Source organism: Lissotriton vulgaris, chromosome 2_1 (assembly GCF_964263255.1).
Source record: "Lissotriton vulgaris chromosome 2_1, aLisVul1.2, whole genome shotgun sequence".
Lineage (NCBI taxonomy): Eukaryota > Metazoa > Chordata > Amphibia > Caudata > Salamandridae > Lissotriton > Lissotriton vulgaris.
Window position 1 is genome coordinate 323,675,621 of NC_141687.1, and position 19,972 is coordinate 323,695,592.

At 42.9% G+C, this 19,972-nt stretch overlaps 1 protein-coding gene across 1 annotated transcript in view; it reads left to right on the forward strand.

The window, feature by feature from the left end:
* The window catches only part of LOC147730267 (uncharacterized), a 545,933-nt gene that overhangs the window by 438,390 nt on the left and 87,571 nt on the right, over positions 1-19,972 (forward strand). Inside the window, exon 13 of the mRNA XM_086954056.1 lies at positions 9,517-9,607. Within this exon, the coding sequence (XP_086810182.1) occupies positions 9,517-9,607 (91 nt within the window). The remainder of the gene's footprint in view (positions 1-9,516; positions 9,608-19,972) is intronic.

Sequence of the window (19,972 nt, forward strand, 5' to 3'; positions counted from 1 at the left end):
CATAGCATAGCATAGCATAACATAACAAAACAAAACATAGGATAGCAAAACAAAACATAGCATAGCATAAAAAAACATAGCATAACATAACAAAACAGCATAACAAAACACAACAACACATAGCAGAACAAGACATAGCATAACATAACAAAGCATAGCATAACAAAACAAAGAATAGCATAACAAAACAACAAAACACAACAAAACATAGCATAGCATAACAACACACAACAAAACATAGCATACAAAACAAAACATAGCATTGCAAAGCATAGCAAAACCTAGCATAGCATAACAAAACACAACAAAACATAGCATAGCATGACAAAATACAACATAGCATAGCATACCAAAACACAACATAGCATAGCCTAACAAAACAACGCTTGGCATAGCATAACAAAACATAGCATAACAAAGCATAGCATAACAAATCATAGCATAACAAAGCATAGCATAACAAAACATAGCATAGCAAAACAAAGCATAGCATAATAAAACAAAACATAGCATAGCATAACACAAAATAGCATAACAAAGCATAGCATATCAAAACACAACAAAGCATAGCATAGCATAGCATAACAAAACACAACAAACCATAGCATAGCATAACAAAACAAAGCATAGGATAGCAAAACTAAACGGAGCATAGCATAACAAAACAAAGCATAGGATAGCAAAACAAACATAGCATAGCATAACAAAACATTGCATAACATGACAAAACATAGCATAACAAAACACAACACATAGCATAACAAAACAGCAAAACACAACAAAACATAGCATAGCTTAACAAAACACAACAAAACATAGCACAGCAAAACAAAACATATAATAGCATAGCAAAACATAGCATATCAAAAACAACAAAACATAGCATAGCATAGCATAACAAAACATAGCATAGCAAAACAAAGAATAGCATAATAAAACACAACATATAGCATAGCATAACAAAACATAGCATAGCATAACAAAGCATAGCATAGCAAAACTTAGCATAGCATAACAAAGCATAGCATAACAAAACATAGCATAGCAAAACAAAGCATAACACACACAACCACACACACACAACCACACACACACAACCACAACCACACACACAACCGCACACACAACTATCTATCTATTTATCTATCCATCTATCTATCTATCTATCTATCTATCTATCTATCTATCTATCTATCTATTGCCCTCACTCCTATCTATCTATCTATCTATCTATCTATCTATCTATCTATCTATCTATCTATCTCCCTCACTCTATCTGTCTATCGATCTATCACCCTCACTCTATCTGTCTATCGATCTATCGCCCTCACTCTATCTGTCTATCTATCTATCGCCCTCACTCTATCTGTCTATCTATCGCCCTCACTCTATCTATCTATCGCCCTCACTCTATCTATCTAATCGCCCTCACTCTATCTATCTGTCTATCTGTCTATCTATCTATCTATCTATCTATCTATCTATCTATCTATCTATCTATCTATCTATCTATCGGCCTCACTCTATCTATCGCCCTCACTCTATCTATCGCCCTCACTCTATCTTGCTATTGCCCTCACTCTATCTATCTATCTATTACCCTCACTATCTATCTATCGCCCTCACTCTATCTATCTATCTATCTATCTATCTATCTATCTATCTATCTATCTATCTATCTATCTATCTATCTCCTTCACTCTATCTATCGCCCTCACTCTATCCATCGCCCTCACTCTATGGCCCTCACTCTATCTATCTATCTATCGCCCTCACTCTATCTATCTATCTATCTATCTATCTATCTATCTATCTATCTATCTATCTATCTATCTATCTGCCTCACTCTATCTATCAATCTATCTATCTTTTGCCCTCACTCTATCTATCGCCCTCACTCTATCTATCTATCGCCCTCACTCTATCTTGCTATCGCCCTCACTCTATCTATCTATCTATTGCCCTCACTATCTATCACCCTCACTCTATCTATCTATTGCCCTCACTATCTATCGCCGTCACTCTATCTATCTATCATTCTATCTATCTATTTATCTAGATACTGATCGCCATCACTCTATCTATCTGTCTAGCTATCTATCGCCCTCACTCTATCTATCTATCCCACTCACTCTATCTATCGCATCACCACAGCATTACTCAGCACCACCACAGAATCACTAAGGGGCACAACAACATCACTACCACAGGATCATTGAATGCCACAGCATCACTAGTCGCCACCACAACATCACTCAGCGCCACCACAGCATCAATGTGTGCAACCATTCAACAACAACTGGGTCAAATATGTTCTCTCAATGTTTCAAGCTTTATTACAAATGTCACAAAAAGAGGTTAGTATTTCACTTCTGCTCTTGAATTTTCGTCACAATAAAATACACTGAACATATTCTTCACAAAAGTTATTTACAAAAGTTTAAGCTATTGCCATTATAAATTACAATAACTTTTATTTAAGTATTAATTATTAAAAAAATTAAAAGCCATTGTTATTTGTAATATCAATACATCTAAGTCACGTGAATACAACACATATTGCATTACAAATGCTATAGGTGTCACAAGTTATAACTATTGGCACTGTAAATGACAAAGCTATTATTTTTGCTATTTTCAAAACCAACACATAAATAAAAAATGTGTCATTTACAATACCAATAGCTCAAACTTTCCTAATGCGAGACCTTATGCATTGCAAATGCTTGTACTAGATGTGGTGGCCCATTTGTATGTCTTAAGTGATTCTGCCACAGCTTGAGGGATCCTCTGAACTGCCATAAGTGCCTGTCGCAATTGGCGGTTAGCGATAGAGCACTCTTTGTTGAACCTTTTAAACGATGGTCCTATTGGAATTATAAGCTCGGTTTTGATACAGTGGCAGAGGTGCACAAAAGCTACTACTGCGGGATGATTGGCGTCAGGCTCTGCAAGACAAGCCGGCCCACAGGCAAATTCTCACTAAGCATTTTCTGGACTAAATATAACGGTGTGATAGCCCTCCATTATAATCTTGAAACATCAAATGAGGGATCAAGGTTACCAGCCCCGATCTCCCTATTATAAGAAGGTTTTGGTGCCAGGGTAAAAAATACTTCAGTTGGGTTATGACCACTGTAGCTAGAGGGGATCACTTTTCCAGATAACATAAGAGCTTCAAGATTAGATGATATAAAGAAATAATCAATTATGGTCGTGTAACCTCCGCCTCTAAATGTAGGCAGTGGTTCAATACTTGTGCAAGTTTTCTAGATCATGGGCAGCCAAAAACTATGCCAGCTCACATCCCCAGACATCCGATCTGTTATGGAAGCAAATAGTATCAGTGGTGTTGAGGGTACCATCTTTTGTAAAAGCTAAGATGGAACTTAATGGATTCAATCTTGCACTGAAATCACCCACTCGACAAAAACTGATCAGGTTGCCATTTTCACTAACAGTTTTCTGGAGGGCAGATATATATCCAAACATGGTTAGAAAACTTGTGTTAGGCACATTAATAAAATCACTATTTTAAAAATGAATAAATATATGGTAGAACCTCTTTTGGGCCTCATTACAAAAGAATTGGTATTGACTGATTCTAAAACCTTCATGTTGCCTCCTGCCTTAACATTCACCCAAACGGCCAACCCGCCCATTGCCCGCCCTAACCTAGAATGAGTTGCTGGGTTAAAATGTCCGTAGGTAAATGGATAACTTCAACAGTTTGAGGATCTTTCCTCTCCTCTCATATGCATAAACCGCACCCACTTGAGAGTTATTTGGTCAGTTTGAACTCTGATGTGAGTCCCCAAGTAGGGTCTGAGCTTCTTCAGTGACCAGACCACAGCAAAGACTGCCCTCTCAATGGCACTCCAACGCTGCTCTCTGGGGAAGAGTCTCAAGCTAATAAAGGAAAATGGTTGATCTTGGATCTCATCATTTGCCTGTGCCAACACTGCCCCAATCCCATGTTCAGACGCATCTGTCTGGACAATAAACTCTTAACTGAAATCAGGTGCTTTTTAGGACAGGTGCTGAGCACAAAGCTTCTTTGAAGGTGTCAAAGGCCTTTTGATGCTGTTGAGTCCAGATAACGTTTCTGGGTTGTTTCTTGGAAGTGAGTTCTTTCATTAGTGCCATAATGGTACCATAATCTTTAACAAACCTTCTATAGTTCTCAGTCAGGCCTTCAAATGCTCTGACCTGGGTCTGTGTCTTAGGAGCCTCCCAGGCCAAAACAGTCGGAATCTTGGGTTGGAGAGGTTGTACATGGCCTCTACCTACTTTGGTGGCCCAAATGCATAACTGAACCTTGCCCTAGCTCGCACTTACTTGCCGTGATAGTCAGTACTGCTTGTCTCAGGGCCTGAAGCACTTTCCTTAGGTGGACCAGGTGCTCCTCCCAGGTGGAACTGAATATAGCAATATCAATCTAGATATGCGGTAGTGAAACTTTCCAAGCCTAAACAAACTCCACTCACCAACCTCTGGAAGGTGGCAGGTGTATTTTTTTAACCCTAAGGGCATTGCTCTAAGCTGGAAGTGTCAGGAGTTGAAAAGGCCGACCTATAGTTAGCTCCTTGGTGAGGGCTATATGCCAGTAACCTGAAATCAGGTCATATGTACCTTGGTACAAGGCAGCCCCCAACCTGTCTCTAAGCTTATCAGCTGTGGGTATGGGTGAGCACAAGTCTTGGTGACTGCATTTAGACCCCTGTAGTCCAAACAGAACCTCATTTCAGGTTTACCTCTTAGGGTTTGGCTTGTGCACCATTGCACTACTAGAGAGCTGAATCACCCCTAACTCTAGCATCTTATCAACCTCAGCTTTGATGCTAGCTTGGAACTGATTTGACAAACTACAAATGGTACTTTTGACAAGCTAGCTGTCACCAGTTTCGCCATCACAGGTAAACCAAGTTGTGAGACCTGTGGTCAATGAAAACAGACCATCAACTGTTGCACGAGCCTGTTGCTGCTTACCTGTTAACGTGGAGGAGAGGGCTACTCCATTCACTGAGCCATATTTGACACTGCTTAGTAGTAGGTCAGGGTGAGGCTCACTTTTCTCTCCTTCCATTCCAACTGTCACCATGTGCGTACTGGTGTGCTCTGTCAAGCTGGAATTTTAGCCTGGTCTCATTATTAACCCTGTGAGGGTTTCTTTGCATGCCTAAGTCAACCAGATAGGTGACCACCCCCATTTTTCCAAAATGGGGTTGAGTCCAGTCTACTTGTCCTGGATGGCCGTAGGAGCCACAGGTTCTACAACCAAACATAAACTCTGGTTGGTCCTCTACCACTGAGGACTTCAGGACATACCAGTGCTTCACAAGCTCTTGCCTGGCATCCAAATTCTTCTTGTGTTCTTCATGTACTGGGCCATCCGTAGTGTAGGCCCAGTCCATAATCTACATTTTTTTGTTTGAGTTCTTTGATGGGCATTTCTCATCTTTCTCTCACCAAACTTAGTGCACCTATTACAGGGTGACCAAACAATAGCTCAAAAGGACTGAAGCCCACTCCTTTCTGAGGTACCTCACCCGTAGCCAGATAGCAGGCATGGGTGGAGAAAATCCCATCTCATTCTGAATTTCTCAGGTAAACCTATAAACATGCCTTTCATGGTCTTGTTGAACTTTTCAACAAACCCCTTTCCTTGGGGATGGTAGGGAGTGTTCCCTTGTATGTAAGACCACATTCGTTTCAGATAGGCAGACATAAAGTTAGCCCCTCTTTCTGAGATGATTTCTTTAGGGAAACCTACTCCAGTGAATATGCCAAGTAGGAGCCAAGCCACAGCAGGAGCAGTCGCTTTCCTGAATTGAGGTGTTTCTGGATATCTAGTGGCATGGTCACTACCACTAGGATTACCCTGTTTGTAGATACAGTTTTCTGGTCTAGGGGACCAACAACATCAATCCCCACTCTCTCAAAGGGAGTCACCACCATAGGGAGTGGTACTTATGCGGGGTTGCTCGGGAGGGTTTAGGTGGATGCTTAGTTCTGACAGAGGAGATGGTCGGAATAGTGTAGATAATGTAGATAGTAGGGTTGCTAGGGTATGAAGGTTGAAGAAGGGCGGCGTTCAAGGGCTTGTGTGAGTTAACGAAGTTTGCAGATGACAGGTTGAGCTTGGCTATATTGGGGTGAGGGGGCGAGGTGCATCTCGTGGGAAGTTGGGAAGGAGTAGAGGTGCAAGGAAAGGTGGAAATCTTAGAGCTTAAAAGTGAAATGGCAGCTGTAAGCTGGGAGATGGAGGTGATAAGCGAACCTAGCTTTTTTTCCAGAGAGAGTAAGGCAGAGCACGGAAGGTTGGGTGGCTCGAGGGAAACAGGGGGGGGCGGAATTGGTGGAAGGCAGGGAGAGGTGGGGGGACAGGAGGTGAGTTGGGGTGTAGGGTTCACAAGTGGGGAAAGGTGGAGGTTGAGAGCGGGAGTTAGTGAATCGGAGGTTAAGGGAGAGTTGTCTTTGTTGGTGTTGCAAGAAGGGGAGTAATTAAGGACAAAGTTAGGGGGAGAAGGGTGCGGAACACGGCGGTGGGGTAGAAGGAGAGCGGAGGACTGTGTGGAGTCATGGGAATGTAGGAGGTTTGGGAGGAAAAGAGGTGAGGTGGTTGTGGAGGGCATGTCAGCTAGGAGAGGTGGCTGTGAGGGAACAGGCATCTGGCAGAGTGGGGGGGTTGAGAGAAAGGGAAGTTGGGGAAAGGAAGTGGTACTGCTGGATCTGAGGGAGGGAAATGGAAAGGGTTACCGTGGGGGGAAAGGGAGTGGCACAGCATTGCTGGAGGAGTGGGAGGGAGAAGAGAGATGCAGTGGGATTGTGGAGAAATTCGGGTGAATAACGAGGGGAGGAGGGGGTGGAAAGGAGGGATGGAAGAAGGGATAAGGGGAGCATAGGGAAGTACACTGGGGGAGAAGGTTGAAGGAGAGGTGGACTAAAAAGGGTGGTGACTTGAAGGAAAAAGGGGGAGGAGAAGAGATTGGAGTCCCGGGATGGTGCAGATTGGACAAAAAGCGTATTAGCTAGAGGTAGGGCTGAAGTGATGTGGGAGGGGGCATACTGTGAAGGGGGAGGAATAGTAGAGGAGGTCACAGGGGTGGGAGAGGGAAGAGGGCCGGCCTGTGCTTCTTGAGAGTGCAGCCAATTGGATTGTAGGGGGTCAGAGGAGGAGAAAGGGAGTAATGGGTGGAGCTAGAAGGAGAGTCAGGGGAAAATCCGGTCGCCGAGGAGGGGAGTAGGGAGGGGAAGAGTTGGCCAAAGAGCGAGAGACAGGTGTCTATGCCTTGGATCATGACAGTACCGTTGTTATAGAGTGAGATAGTGAGGTAACCGTTGAAAGGCGCATAGGGAGAAATTTTTAGTTGTTTCCCATGAAGGATAGAGGAGGAGGAGGTGGCGTTAAGGGAATTCTATAAGCTGATAGACCAAGAGGGGGTGTCGTGAGTGAAGAAAATGAAATCGTTTTTGAGCCTCCCAAGATGACCATTGTAAAATTGATCAACAATAAGGGAATCTGGGAAACGTTCAATAGTGTTATGCTTCAATCATTTTATTGCAGCTTTAGTCAGGCTGGGAGGATAAATGATTTTGTAGCAATTAGTTCCATCCTTAACTCGAGTGGTGGCCATGGTGGGAAAATGAGGCGGAGGAGGGTGGGGGGGATAACAGAAGGGAGTAACTGGGAAAGCTGTGGAGTGGAGAAATAAAAGGGCAAAAAGGGGGCACATAATCCAGACGTTAAGGTGACGATATCAGAACTAATGTGCCATCCGGGAAGTGAGGTGGGTATTTGTTGGGCCTTCAACTAGGAATACAAGGTGCCACCTGGCACTAGATAAAATTTACAAGGGAATTTTTTACATATGATGGGACCAACTTGACCACTTTCAGAACCATCACAAAGCAAATATAGTCAAAGTAGAACAGAATATAAATGAACACCCAGTGTCCATTGGAGAACACTGTACTTAACACCAGCCTGTTAACAGAACCACGTTCGGCACCAAAAGCATAGTACGCCCAAGATCTCAACAGACTACTATTGGACCCTAAGCTCCTGAGAATCACTAATATTAGGGGCAAAGAGTGTAGAATGGAGCAGAATCTGACTAGCAAAGTCTAAATATGTACAACAACCTCGTCATCTTAAGACCACCTGTAGAGGTACTCAGAACAGGGTGCAGAAAACATACTACATGAAAAGCATTTCCTAGCACCACATATACGTACAAGGGCCTGGCGCCCTACAAACCTTGCAGTCTCCCTAGCTAACTAGCCATCTCAGTTGGGGACTCAAAAGCCCTGAATCCATAGTGTCAATGGTGCTGCCACTGCAGCGGGAGTCCAACTCAATCAGAACTGTCCCCACAGAAAAAGTTACTTGAAAGGTGCAGCTTGCACTACTTGCTGCACAACTGTTAAAGGCCCCTCAAGAAAGTTTTTTAAAACATTGCAAACATGGTGTGTTTTATAACATTGTTTTTATTATAGAAGCGTATCCAATCATTAAATGGATGTATGGAGACTGGAGACATGGCTCAATGAATGAATAATTGAATGGGTGATGAGTGGGTTGATGAATTAATTGAAATAACGGATGACAATGTATGAAGACTGTTAGCTGTGTGGAGCAAATTGTCTCAAGGCACTGAGTAAGGGTGTGAGCTCTGGTTTTCATTTCAGCGTTTTCATTAAAACATCACACTTCCCAAACACTACCACCACCAAGCCTTATGAAACATGCCTACTCCAGATGTATTTAACACAATGCACTGATTTACAGTCTGAAAGAATTAAGCACTAAGCATTAAGCGTTGATCTAAAATTGGGCAGAGAAAGAGATAAGCATGCAGTAGCTGAACTGCAGAACATGAAACTAGGAAACCTCGCATCAATCACGCCTACACTTGTGTGACCTCAGTCCTTAGTGGACTTCTGTAGTGATGGATAATGAATCAAGGTATTCAATCCGAGTGGTAGGTAATCAGGTTTATTCCAGGTAAGTACATTAGAAGAAGAAGAAAGTCATGAATTCAATGCAACCCTATGAACCCCACCAGGAGCAGGTTCCTACCCGCTCAGCCTCAGGTCTCAACTGACATCAGGGAGTCAGGGAACATTCTAATGTATCATAACAATAGGAACATTCTACAGGAACAGGTCAGAGGCTGTGAAAGATGCAGTGAAGACACTACAACTTCCTTCAGAGCCTCTATTGGTGGGGCAGAAATTAAAAACTAGCCCTTTAATTTCTTTGGGACAGATGAGCCAAGAAAGGGAAGTTTCGTTTGTTTGCCCTTTCCAGGTGGTACAGCTATTTTCAGAACCATGGCCATGAATTCAATCAGCAAAAGGGCTGATGTCTTCCACATATTGAACATCTTGGTCGTAATAGGGTTCTGAGCATATTATTACATTTGTACACAACAATCAGAATGATATTAAGCCTTGTCTTCTTTTTGCATGCATGGTTGTCTGCCTAACTCAAATCATTTGGTTGAACTTTAGGCAGGAGGAGCTGAGGTTGCAGAAGCTACTGGAAGACACCAGGGAGACATTGGTAGTGCAGAAGAGTCAAATGGAAGAACAGCTTTCCCAGGTTTGGTGTGGATAAATAAATAGTTATAAATATATTTTATACATTGCCCTTTAACATACTGCTCTGTATAGCAGGTGTATTTTAATAGTTTTTTTTCTTTCTATGCAATTGTTTTGTCAATCACGTGCGCAACCTTGCAGGTTTCAGTGCCTTGTGCATCTCATAAATGTTGCATCTCGCGTGACAGATTAAAGTACTGTATAAAGATCGTATGTTGAATATAAATGCATGTGCTCAGGACTTCCATTAAGGTACATTATTAACTTAATATAGGTAATGGGTTTTTATTTGCAAAACAGTATAACATTATTTACATGCAGAATACATAGTGTATCCCTAGCATAGTTAAGTGCTGTGTTTTAATTTATAGCACAACATAATGTTATTTACATATAGTCTAGGTTCAAAGGCTTGGAGTTTTCACACAACCAAAGCATCTGCTAAATAGGAAAAAAGAAAATATGCATAGAGAACTATTCATGATGAGGAAAAACAATCAGAAAGATATCACATCAACATAAAATGACCTCTTTTTGCACTTACTCATTTTTTTTTAAGTTAGATTTTTTTTTGTTTTTAAGTTTGATTTGCACTTACTCATTTTAGTCCTGACTAAAGGAGGTGTTTCTGCCTCCTAAAGACAGACACTCCCCACAGAAGAAACAAAACGTTACACTTCCTTACTTTCTTCAGTGATATAAGGAAATGCCTCTTTTTGCATGATCACTCCCAAACTTTTGGACTGATGCTGCTGGTTTTTCAACGGAGCTCTGACCCTTGCAAGGTGTATATTGAGTTGGTTTTTCCACAAATGTCATAAGTTAACTTAGTAACAAGACCCTCGTCGACTGCAGTACTAATTGTGCTACTACGAGTGTGACAAAGCAGGACTCCCAATCCATCATTGCAGACTGGCAGAGCAGTTGTAAACTGCTAACTCGACTTTACTATTCAAAACAATGGCAAAGCCCAGACCTTCCTTTTTAAAATGTAGAAGTCACCCCTAAGGCAGGCCTATCGAGCCCTAATGGCAGGGTGATATATTAAAAAGATGGAGTTGAGCTTCAATAACTTTAAATGTCCTCACAGTAAACAGCTTGCATTGTTATTTTTACAGTGGAAAGGCTAGTAGCCCCATTGGCGAGTATGGAGTTACACGCTGACAACTCAGCAGTGCTAACGTTCAAATGGGACGACTAATTAGGGTACTTCAAGGTATCAAACACATCTTTGCATTGAACCGGACTCATTGACCAAGTCGAATTTAATGTAACAAATTTACAAATGGCAATTTTAGAAAGCTGCAACTCTGTTCCTCAAATTGTTCAGTATCCGTTTTCAACTATACACAGCTGCTGTCTTTGAGACAGCCTGCTGCCCCCTGAAGAGAGGTGAGAATGAATCTCAGGAAGAGGAACAGAGGACCTGCCAAGAGAAGAGGTGTGACCACCTCCTGGAAGGATGGCCAGAGTGGGTGTGAGCCCAAAAGGAGAGCTTCAAAGGGAAAGTCGCCTTTGAAGGGAAAATGGTAGTTGTACTTGGAAGGGGCTGCTCTTTTCTTTTAGCAGACAGTCTGGCATCTCTGGCAGAAAGGGAGAAGCCATTGTCAAACAGGTTTTTCAAGGGGAGTGTAATCGATCGCTAGTCACACCTCTGGAGTGAGATAGGGAGCCCTGGACACAGAGAGAAGGATTCTGCCATGTTGGGAGTGGGCAGTATGGTGTATTCTGGGCTATTTAGATGCCAGGGGACCTTGTAGCCCATTGGCTCATTAGGCACAACATCCCTATATGCCGACAGTAGGCATAAAAGTAGCTGTGTAGTCTGCACCCTAGAGAGCGCAGCACCAAGAAGCCTGATCGCCACTGGAGGTGCAGCCTGAGAGTCCTGACCCTAAAAGGCTGCACCCACATCTGCTGGACCCAGTAATGTTTTCAGAATACAGTTTGAATACAGAAGTTACTGCAAGTTATAGGGAACCACTGGTTTTGCTGTAACTGAAGACCAGTAGATAAGTGGAAAATAGACTTGTGCCGGGCTACACCCAGATTTTATGGGACATCGAACCCTAGGCCAAAAGCACCAAGCTTGAGGGTCAAGGAGTGGCCACAGTGAAGTAGTGTGGCTCACTGGTTAGAGGCGGCAGACCCGAGAGCAGAGGACGGCCTGGGACCAGGGTTCGATTCCCGGCGCGGCAGGTTTCTGGACCAGGGTCAGCGGACTCGATAATTCTCTCGCCTCGGTGCCCACTCTGATCAGCGTTCACACTCGGCAACTCTGGGCATTAGCTTGCCTCATCTTCACTAACGGCCCCACCAGACTGCCGGGGATGCCTGGTCTCACCCTGGAGATACCCATTAAGGGACCATCTCTCAGGGAAGCCAGGAAGGGTTTCGCGGCGGTCGAAGCGCCTTGGGACCCTCCGGGTAAGTAGTGCGCTATATAAATGCCTATACATTTACATTTACATTTACAGGAAGACCCCCTACATATTAACTGAGCATTCTCAGCATCTTTGAGCATCTTCAGCATCTTGTATCCCTGCATCAGGACTACTCCATTGACTTCAATGGCAGTTTACCCTTAGCATTCAGAACTGGACTGGAAGCTTTTTAAACCATAACAAACAGTGAGGGAAGGGTCGTAGGGAAAATTTTAAAGACCAGCCCTGGTTCCTATCCCCTTTTATAATATGTAAACCACAAACAGAACCGGAGGTCTATAGGCCACAAAATCTATCCTGTAGTCCTCAACCTCCCTGCGGCAAGGAGATACCAAAATCAATTAGGTAAACTTACAGAAAAAAGGAAAACTAGTGCATGAGAACAAGGTACCGTGCAAGTAAAACAAGATCCATACCACCTATATGTGGATTGCCATCAAATGGACTCAGTGATCAGTCATATCATATGGTCATCCAACTCATGATATGGTATATCCCTGGATCATAGGGAATGAATACCATCCAATTCTGTATGGACTGGATCTCGTCCACTAGCACATATGGACCGCCATAGAAAAGCTAATCAATGATGGCTCTAGTAAGTGAAAAAAGCAGTGCAAGGAAAATAACAATGTGGTGTATTAAAATAGAGTGATGTGTCCAAAATCCACTCTCTTTATTCATGAAATAGACATATCCCCTAAATAAAAACGGAACAGTGCAAACGACAGTCAAAACAAATAGCTGTCGGAAAAAGGGGCCAACATGTTTCAGCCTATCGGGCTAATAGTCCCTCGGCTTTCGTCAGGGCCTCTGCTCTCAAAGTTCTGCTACTGCCAAATAAGTGATGAAATAATAAAAAATGGTTGAAAAGAATACAACCTTACAGATGCTACTCCTCCGAGACAGTGGATGCAGAGTGACATCTACAACAAATGTGAAACAAAAAGAAACTTATCATTATTTCTATAGTAATACATTGCACTGTACCAAAGACATGTTTGTCAAAGGTTGAACCATAGATGCATAATCTTTGATGAATCTAGAGTAGAATTCACAAAGTCCAATGAAAGATTTCAATCCTGTCTTATCGGCAGGTGGACAAGCGTTCACAATAGCCTTAACTAACCCCGGACGGCATGACCCAGATACTCCACTTTTTCCTTGAGGAACACACACTTCTCACTTTTGAGTACCACCCCTTTCTCTTGCATGATCTCTAACACCTGATTAAGTGAGCTGTCATGGCTTTCTCTTCTTTGGCCAAAGATTAAGAAATCGTCTTGGAAAACAGCAAAACTATTGACACATTTCAACATTTGACTCATCAATCTCTGAAAACCGCTGACGCAAGGCAGAACGGCATTCTGCAGAGGATCTAACACCACCTGTTGGTATGCGGACGCAAGACCCAACTTCGTGAACCATTTGGCCCCTTTGGTTAATGCTAACAGTTCAGTAATTTTCGGTAGAGGATGAGAGTCAGGTCCAAATGTTTCTGTTTAAACTACGCAAATCCACACAGACACACGTCACCATTTTTCTTTCATGCCACAACCAGAGGAGAAAGCCAGAAAGATGGCTCAATAATACCATTTGAACATAATTAATTGAGCTCTCTTTCTAAACCCTCTCCAACACTGAATGGTACACTCCTCATTTTGTGTTTAACGGGTATTGCTCCATCCTTGACTCTTATTTCATGGGCGAAACCTTTGATCATTCCCAAACCCCTCCCGAAAACAGAGGGAAATGCAAGAGTCAACTTTTCTGTGTAATCTAAAGAGTCAACTACGCTAACTTGCTCTTTAGTACCAGGTCTGAGTACCACCTGATACAAACCCTGGTGAAACCAGCCCAAAATGTTCAACCCTTTGATGGCAACGTAAATCTTGCCAAGGATTCTTCTTCCTTTGAATTGTACAGCATCCTCAAAGTACCCAGCTAATTGAATCTTACGCCCCTCATAGGAGAAAGGAGCCCAGTCAGGGGGGTCTAAATGTCGATCATGCCAAGTTTCCTCAAATAACTCTTGAGTGATCATAGTTATTCTTACGCCTGAATCAACCAGCAACAGAAGTTTTTTGTCACCCACACCAATTTCAGCGTAGGGATCTATACACTTTGAGGAATCTCCAGTAATAACTTGGTCATCATGGATAACAATAACCATTTCTTTTAGATCCTCTTGAATGTTTTAAATACTCTAACACTCATTGTTATACATTCTGAAACATTTCACACACCCAAAGAATTCCCTTGACCTTTGTTCTGCAGACCATAGTTAGATTGTCTAGCACTTTGACAAAGTTTTGCAAAATGTCCATATCTGCCACAATTCCTGCACGTAGCATTTCTGCCCGGGCAAAACTTGTTCGCTTTAGAGTGAGACGTATTCCCACACCTATAACAAATATCTGTTTGTTTAAAAAACTCTTTTGTCCGTTGTGACACCGTGGTAGATCTACTGTCTTTGGCACGGACCACAACTACAGTCTTCATCTCTAGTTCGGTGACTGAAACGTTTGACAGTTCGATGCTTTTTGCCGTGAGAATCATTTCCTACAAAGAAGGATTTACCATAGAGAGTAAATGTTTTTGGATGGACTTGTCTGTTGATTTGCAAATGTACTGATCCCTAATCAGTTGTTCAGTAAAAGCTTCAAATTAACATTCGAATTAACATTCTGCACTCAACTGCCTGAGTGCAGATACAAAAGTTTCTACGTCTTCTCCAGACAACTGTTATCTTTTGAAGAATTTGTGGCAAATGACAACCAGACTAGGTTGTACCTCAAAACGCAAGTCGAGTTTTCTAACTGTCTCCATGTACTCATCAATGTCCTCTTCTGCGTTAACTCTGACTAAGGGTGGCAAATGTTTGTAAATCGACCTGCCCTTGAAACCTAAAGAGTGCAGAAACAAATATTTCTTCCTTTCTGGTCGGGATATAGATGCACCAATGGCCCCCAGATAAGTTTTGAAGGCGCCAAACCCCTTTTTCCACACAATGGGTGTGTTGCCTGGTGTCTCTAAGAACGACGGAGGGGCAGAAACAGATTACATGCTGTAATCTGTGAGTAAGCTTAAAACAATCTAAATGACGCTGGCACACTATATAAATATAGTTTACTTCGCACGCCAGGTGTGCGTGTCACCGTTGTAAAATTTGTGCGCTATCTTGAATAGTCAGAAAACATATCCTTGTGCGTTTCCTGTACCCAATTTTTAGAGCTTGAGGACTTTTCAGTAACTCAACAGTGTGTTTGTGTAAGGGATGGCAGCTTGAAGATCAGCTTTTATAAGTGACTGATGGAGATCCATCTAAATAAAAGAACATGTCCCTGTACATCTGTTCAATAAAGCACTAAGGGCCAGATGTAGGTAAATAGCATTTACCGATTCAAAAATACCGAATTTTACCGATTCAGTATTTTCGAATCGGTAAATGCTATGTAGCAAATCATTCGGTAAAAATTACCGAATCGTTAAGATTCGATATTTACCGAATCTGTATTTAAGAAATCGGTAATTGCCATTCATTCCTATGGGCTTGAAGGCGCATAGGAATGAATGTCAATTACCGAATCGGTAAATACCGATTCGGTAAAAGGGGGACAACATTGAAGGGTGGCAGGGTGTCACTTTTACACCCTGTTGCACCCCTCAATTGTGTATGGGTGCACATGTTGCAGAGATACATGCTGTAAGGGCATGTATGTCTGCAACATGGCACTGAAGCAATTTGAATAAAATTGCTCTTTGGGGTGTTTTCGTTATTTACCACCAACTTGTAGTTGGTGGTAAATAACGAATCCTACCATGGGATAAGCACTCATTTAAGTGCTCCCTACATTAGGAATTCGGTAACTTACTGAATCGGTATTTAAGAAATCGGTAATTTACCAATTCCCTAAATTACCGATTCAGTAAATTACCGAATCGTTAATTTCTCCCCCTACATCAGAAAAGCCTATTACTGGTCGGTAACGGCCGAAATTCATTAATTTCGGCCATTACCGACCGGTAATAGCCTTCCTGCATCTGGCCCCAAGTTTTAAATGTGCACATGGGCTAGCGTTGTCAAACACAATCTGGTTTGCCAACCATCAAACTAAAAAAAAAACTTTTGAAATGCGTGCCTCCGGTCCTTTGAAAACAACACCTTTTTCAGAAGTGTTATATACCTTTAAACATGTTTCTTCCTCCTCATGAGTCTCAATTCTGCAAAAGTGGCACGATTTGGATTTTTCGGAAGATGCAGAAGAAGTACTGTCTCATTTCTTTGAAATTGATTCAATTCTAGCTACCCTGGTTGCTATGAATCTTTAATTCTAGAGTGTTGCTCTCCTGACTCAGTGGACAAGAGAATAGAGAATGTAATGGAGAAACGCTACGAAGAGGTTTTATGTGGATAACAATCAAGCTTTGAGAAAAGGGACTACTCTGCTCAATTCGTAATTAAGGATATGAACACCTGGCTAGATCTATGCTTGTTAATTCTTGTTAATGTAATTGTTGGTTGATTTGGGTACGAGCCCTAGTCAGGCATCCAGGAACACTGTGCCCGTGGGCGAGACACCGAGGCACATATACTTTGAGATTACCGACGCACGAGGAGTTATCCGTTCCTCTTGCTTTATTCTCCCCCACAACGTCCACCAAGACCAACTACCATACTCTGTTTCGGCCCTACTAAAGGCATTCTCCGGTTCACCCTATTGATATCATTGGGTTCTTTTCAGAAATCCGAGTGCATACGAGCGTTTTACATAATTTGATACGGATCCTCCAAATCCTTTGTTTAATATTGAAGCTGACCACTTTGTCTCGGGCCGGGCCGGGTCGGAATTATCACTGGCTGAGCAACAATCCATCGATCTAAAATCTTCGAATACTGCCCTGAGGAAGTCGCGGAAAGATTGTTCCACATGCGACGAAACACGTGTCGGTTGGTTTTTCTCGAAAATTAAAGACTAAACAAACTCAAAACTCATCAAGAGGTCATTTCTGTATTTGTTGGCGTGCATAATGTACTGTATATGTCTACACTAACAAACTGTTACATCTAATTAGTGTGTGCCTAGGTCTATGCTCGAATTTTGTATTGTGAGGGTTTCTTTTCCACACTCAATTGGGGGTTACAGGGCTTATCCCCTCACCTAGTTGCACCATATAGCGACATTTATTCTTTTTAGAACTATTGCGTCCACTTCAGCAGAGCGCTTAGGAATTCTCAGATCACTTAAAAACCCTTTTCTAGACTAGTATCAACTCAGGCAGTAACCACCATTATAGACAGGATCAGCGGCATCACCCCTCTGGCAGCAGAGACAAAGTTGAAATGTAAAATGAAAATAAAACAGTTTCATTATCATTTTATTTTTCTTCAGGGAGCCGAATCTTGAGGGCTGGGCCATACTTACCAGAGTAATGGAAGCATGGAGGAGGAGTGGTGGGCACTGCTGTCAGTGCACATGTCAGTTTGGCTGGCTGTCTTAGGACAACCACACCAACATGCTCTCTGACATCTCTCTAACCTAAGATGCTTTGCCTGGTGGAGAACTGCAGACAAGGCTCTCAGTCCCCGTTGGAGTAGAAAACCTGCCCTCCCAGGCCAATCCTAGTGCTTCTCTCATGCTGGGTACCAGCATGAGAGCAGCGTCTGGGTTGGCCATAGGGGAGTCTGAGAGCCTCAAACTGTGCATAGCAGAAAGCAGAAGAGCAGCAGGTACGTTATTTTCCTATTTTAGTTTTTTATTTTGTTATTACCCCCCGGGCTGCCCCACCACTTTCACCTTATACGTGTCGCTAATGGTCAAGGTAAGAAGCAGGCAAACCCTAATTTAACCTGTGCTTAACCTCTGGTAGCTTGGCCCTGAGCAGGCAGCTTAACATAGGAGGCAATGTGTAAATTAAAACAGTGCAAACACCACACAAACATTTTCCACACCAGTTAAGAAAAATAGAACTTAATTGAGTAAATAAAACTACACCAAAATGACAGAAATCTAATAAGTAGAACTTGAGTTACGAATTTTTAAAGAATAAACTGTAAAATAGTGCTTAGAAGCAATAAGGGCTTACTTGGCATATCGGGTCGCACCGGACCGGGACAAAGTCGAAAGTTCAGGCCAACCGTGATGGAGCGTGGGCCGGATCCAGGGACTCAGTTAGGCCCACTGAACAAAAGTACCTTTGTTTCCTGGCTGCAGCGACATCAAAGCTGCAGGGTGCTGCCAAAGTAATGCGTTGATGTCGAAGCGATGCATCGATGTCGATCCTTTCAATGGTGGCAATGCGCTGGTCCTATTCCACACAACAGCGGTGATGCTTCAGCTCTGATGAGCGCAGGGTCTGCGGTGTGGAGTTTTCCTCATCGAGGCTATTGTCAACAGAGATACCAGGACGAGGACCTTGAGCCAGGGAAAGCGTCAAGACTGGTTCCGGAGGTGATCTATGCAACAGCGCCTATGCGCCAGTTCGAGAGAGGATGTGTGGATCTCATTGAAGATAGCACCTTAGGCCTCACTTATAAGTGCCAGGACTGGATTGGCATCACTTGTTAGGGGAGACTCGCAGATGGCAGAGTTCAGTTGCGGAACCAGGTAAGTTGGAAGTCTTTTATGCCCCTGAGACTTCAGATCAGGAGGCAAGCCAGCTAGCCCTTGGAGTCACTCTGAGTTCAAGTGATACAGGTCCATTCCTTCTCACCCAGGCAGGGAAACAGCAGGCAGCAGGACAGCACAGCAAGACGGGAGTCCAGCAAATCAGCAGTCCAGCTGAGTGGTAGTCCTTCAGCAGCACAGCAGTCCTTCTTCCTGGCAGAATGTTCACACGTCCAGAAGAATCCTGAAGTGGCAGTGTCAGATGTTCAGTACTTATACCCAGTTGTGCCTTTGAAGTGGGAGAGACTTCAAAGACATGCATTTGAAGTGCACAGAGGTCCTCCCTTCCTGGCCCCAGGCTCACTACAGGGGGGTATGTCTCCCTTTGTGTAAGGACAGGACACAGCCTATTCAGGTGCAAGTCAGGCTGGGTCCCGCTCCTCCCTCCCATCCTCCAGAATGGCCCATCAAGTCTCACCTAAGCTCCCATTGTGTGTGGCAGACTGGGGGAAATAAAAAAAGCCAAGCTGTCAACCTCCCCAGACGTGTACCAGAGACAGGTAGCAAGTACCAAGTGTCAACTTTCCAAAAATGGCATTTTCAGAGTTGCAATTTAAAATCCGATTTCACCATAAGTTTTGATTTTAAATTGTGATTCCAGAGACACTAAACTTGAAAAGTCTATCTCGTCATAATTGGGAATTACACTTAAAAAATGTAATAAGGTAATTCCAATGTTATCCTATGGGAGAGATAGGCCTTGCAGTAGTGAACAACTAATTTGCAATCTTTTCACTACCAGGACATGTAAAACCTTAAAGTACATGTCCTGCCTTTTAAATTACATTGCACCTTGCCCTCTGGGTTATCTAGGGCCTAACTTAGGAGTGACTTATATATAAAGAGGTTTATCTTGTCAGGTCGACAGAGCAGTGTAAACTGCACTCACAGGCTATGCAATGGCAGGCCCAAGCCACGGTTAGAGGCCTACATAAGTTAGTGGCCCAACAAGTGCTGCAGGACCACTAGTATTATTTAATGTATAGGCCCTGGGTACATGATAGGCACTATGCTAGGGAATTTATAAGTAGATTAAATATCCCAATTGGGGATGAGCCACTATTACCATGTTGAGGGGAGAGAGCACAGCACTTTAGCACTTGTTAGCAGTGGTAAAGTGCACATTGTCCTAATTCCAGCACAAACAAGGTCAGAAAAGGAGAGGAGGTAGGCAAAAAGTATGCAGGAGACTACCCTAAGACTGTGGGGTCTACCAATTCGGATGTAACAACAAGCATATTTCCTATCCAGTAT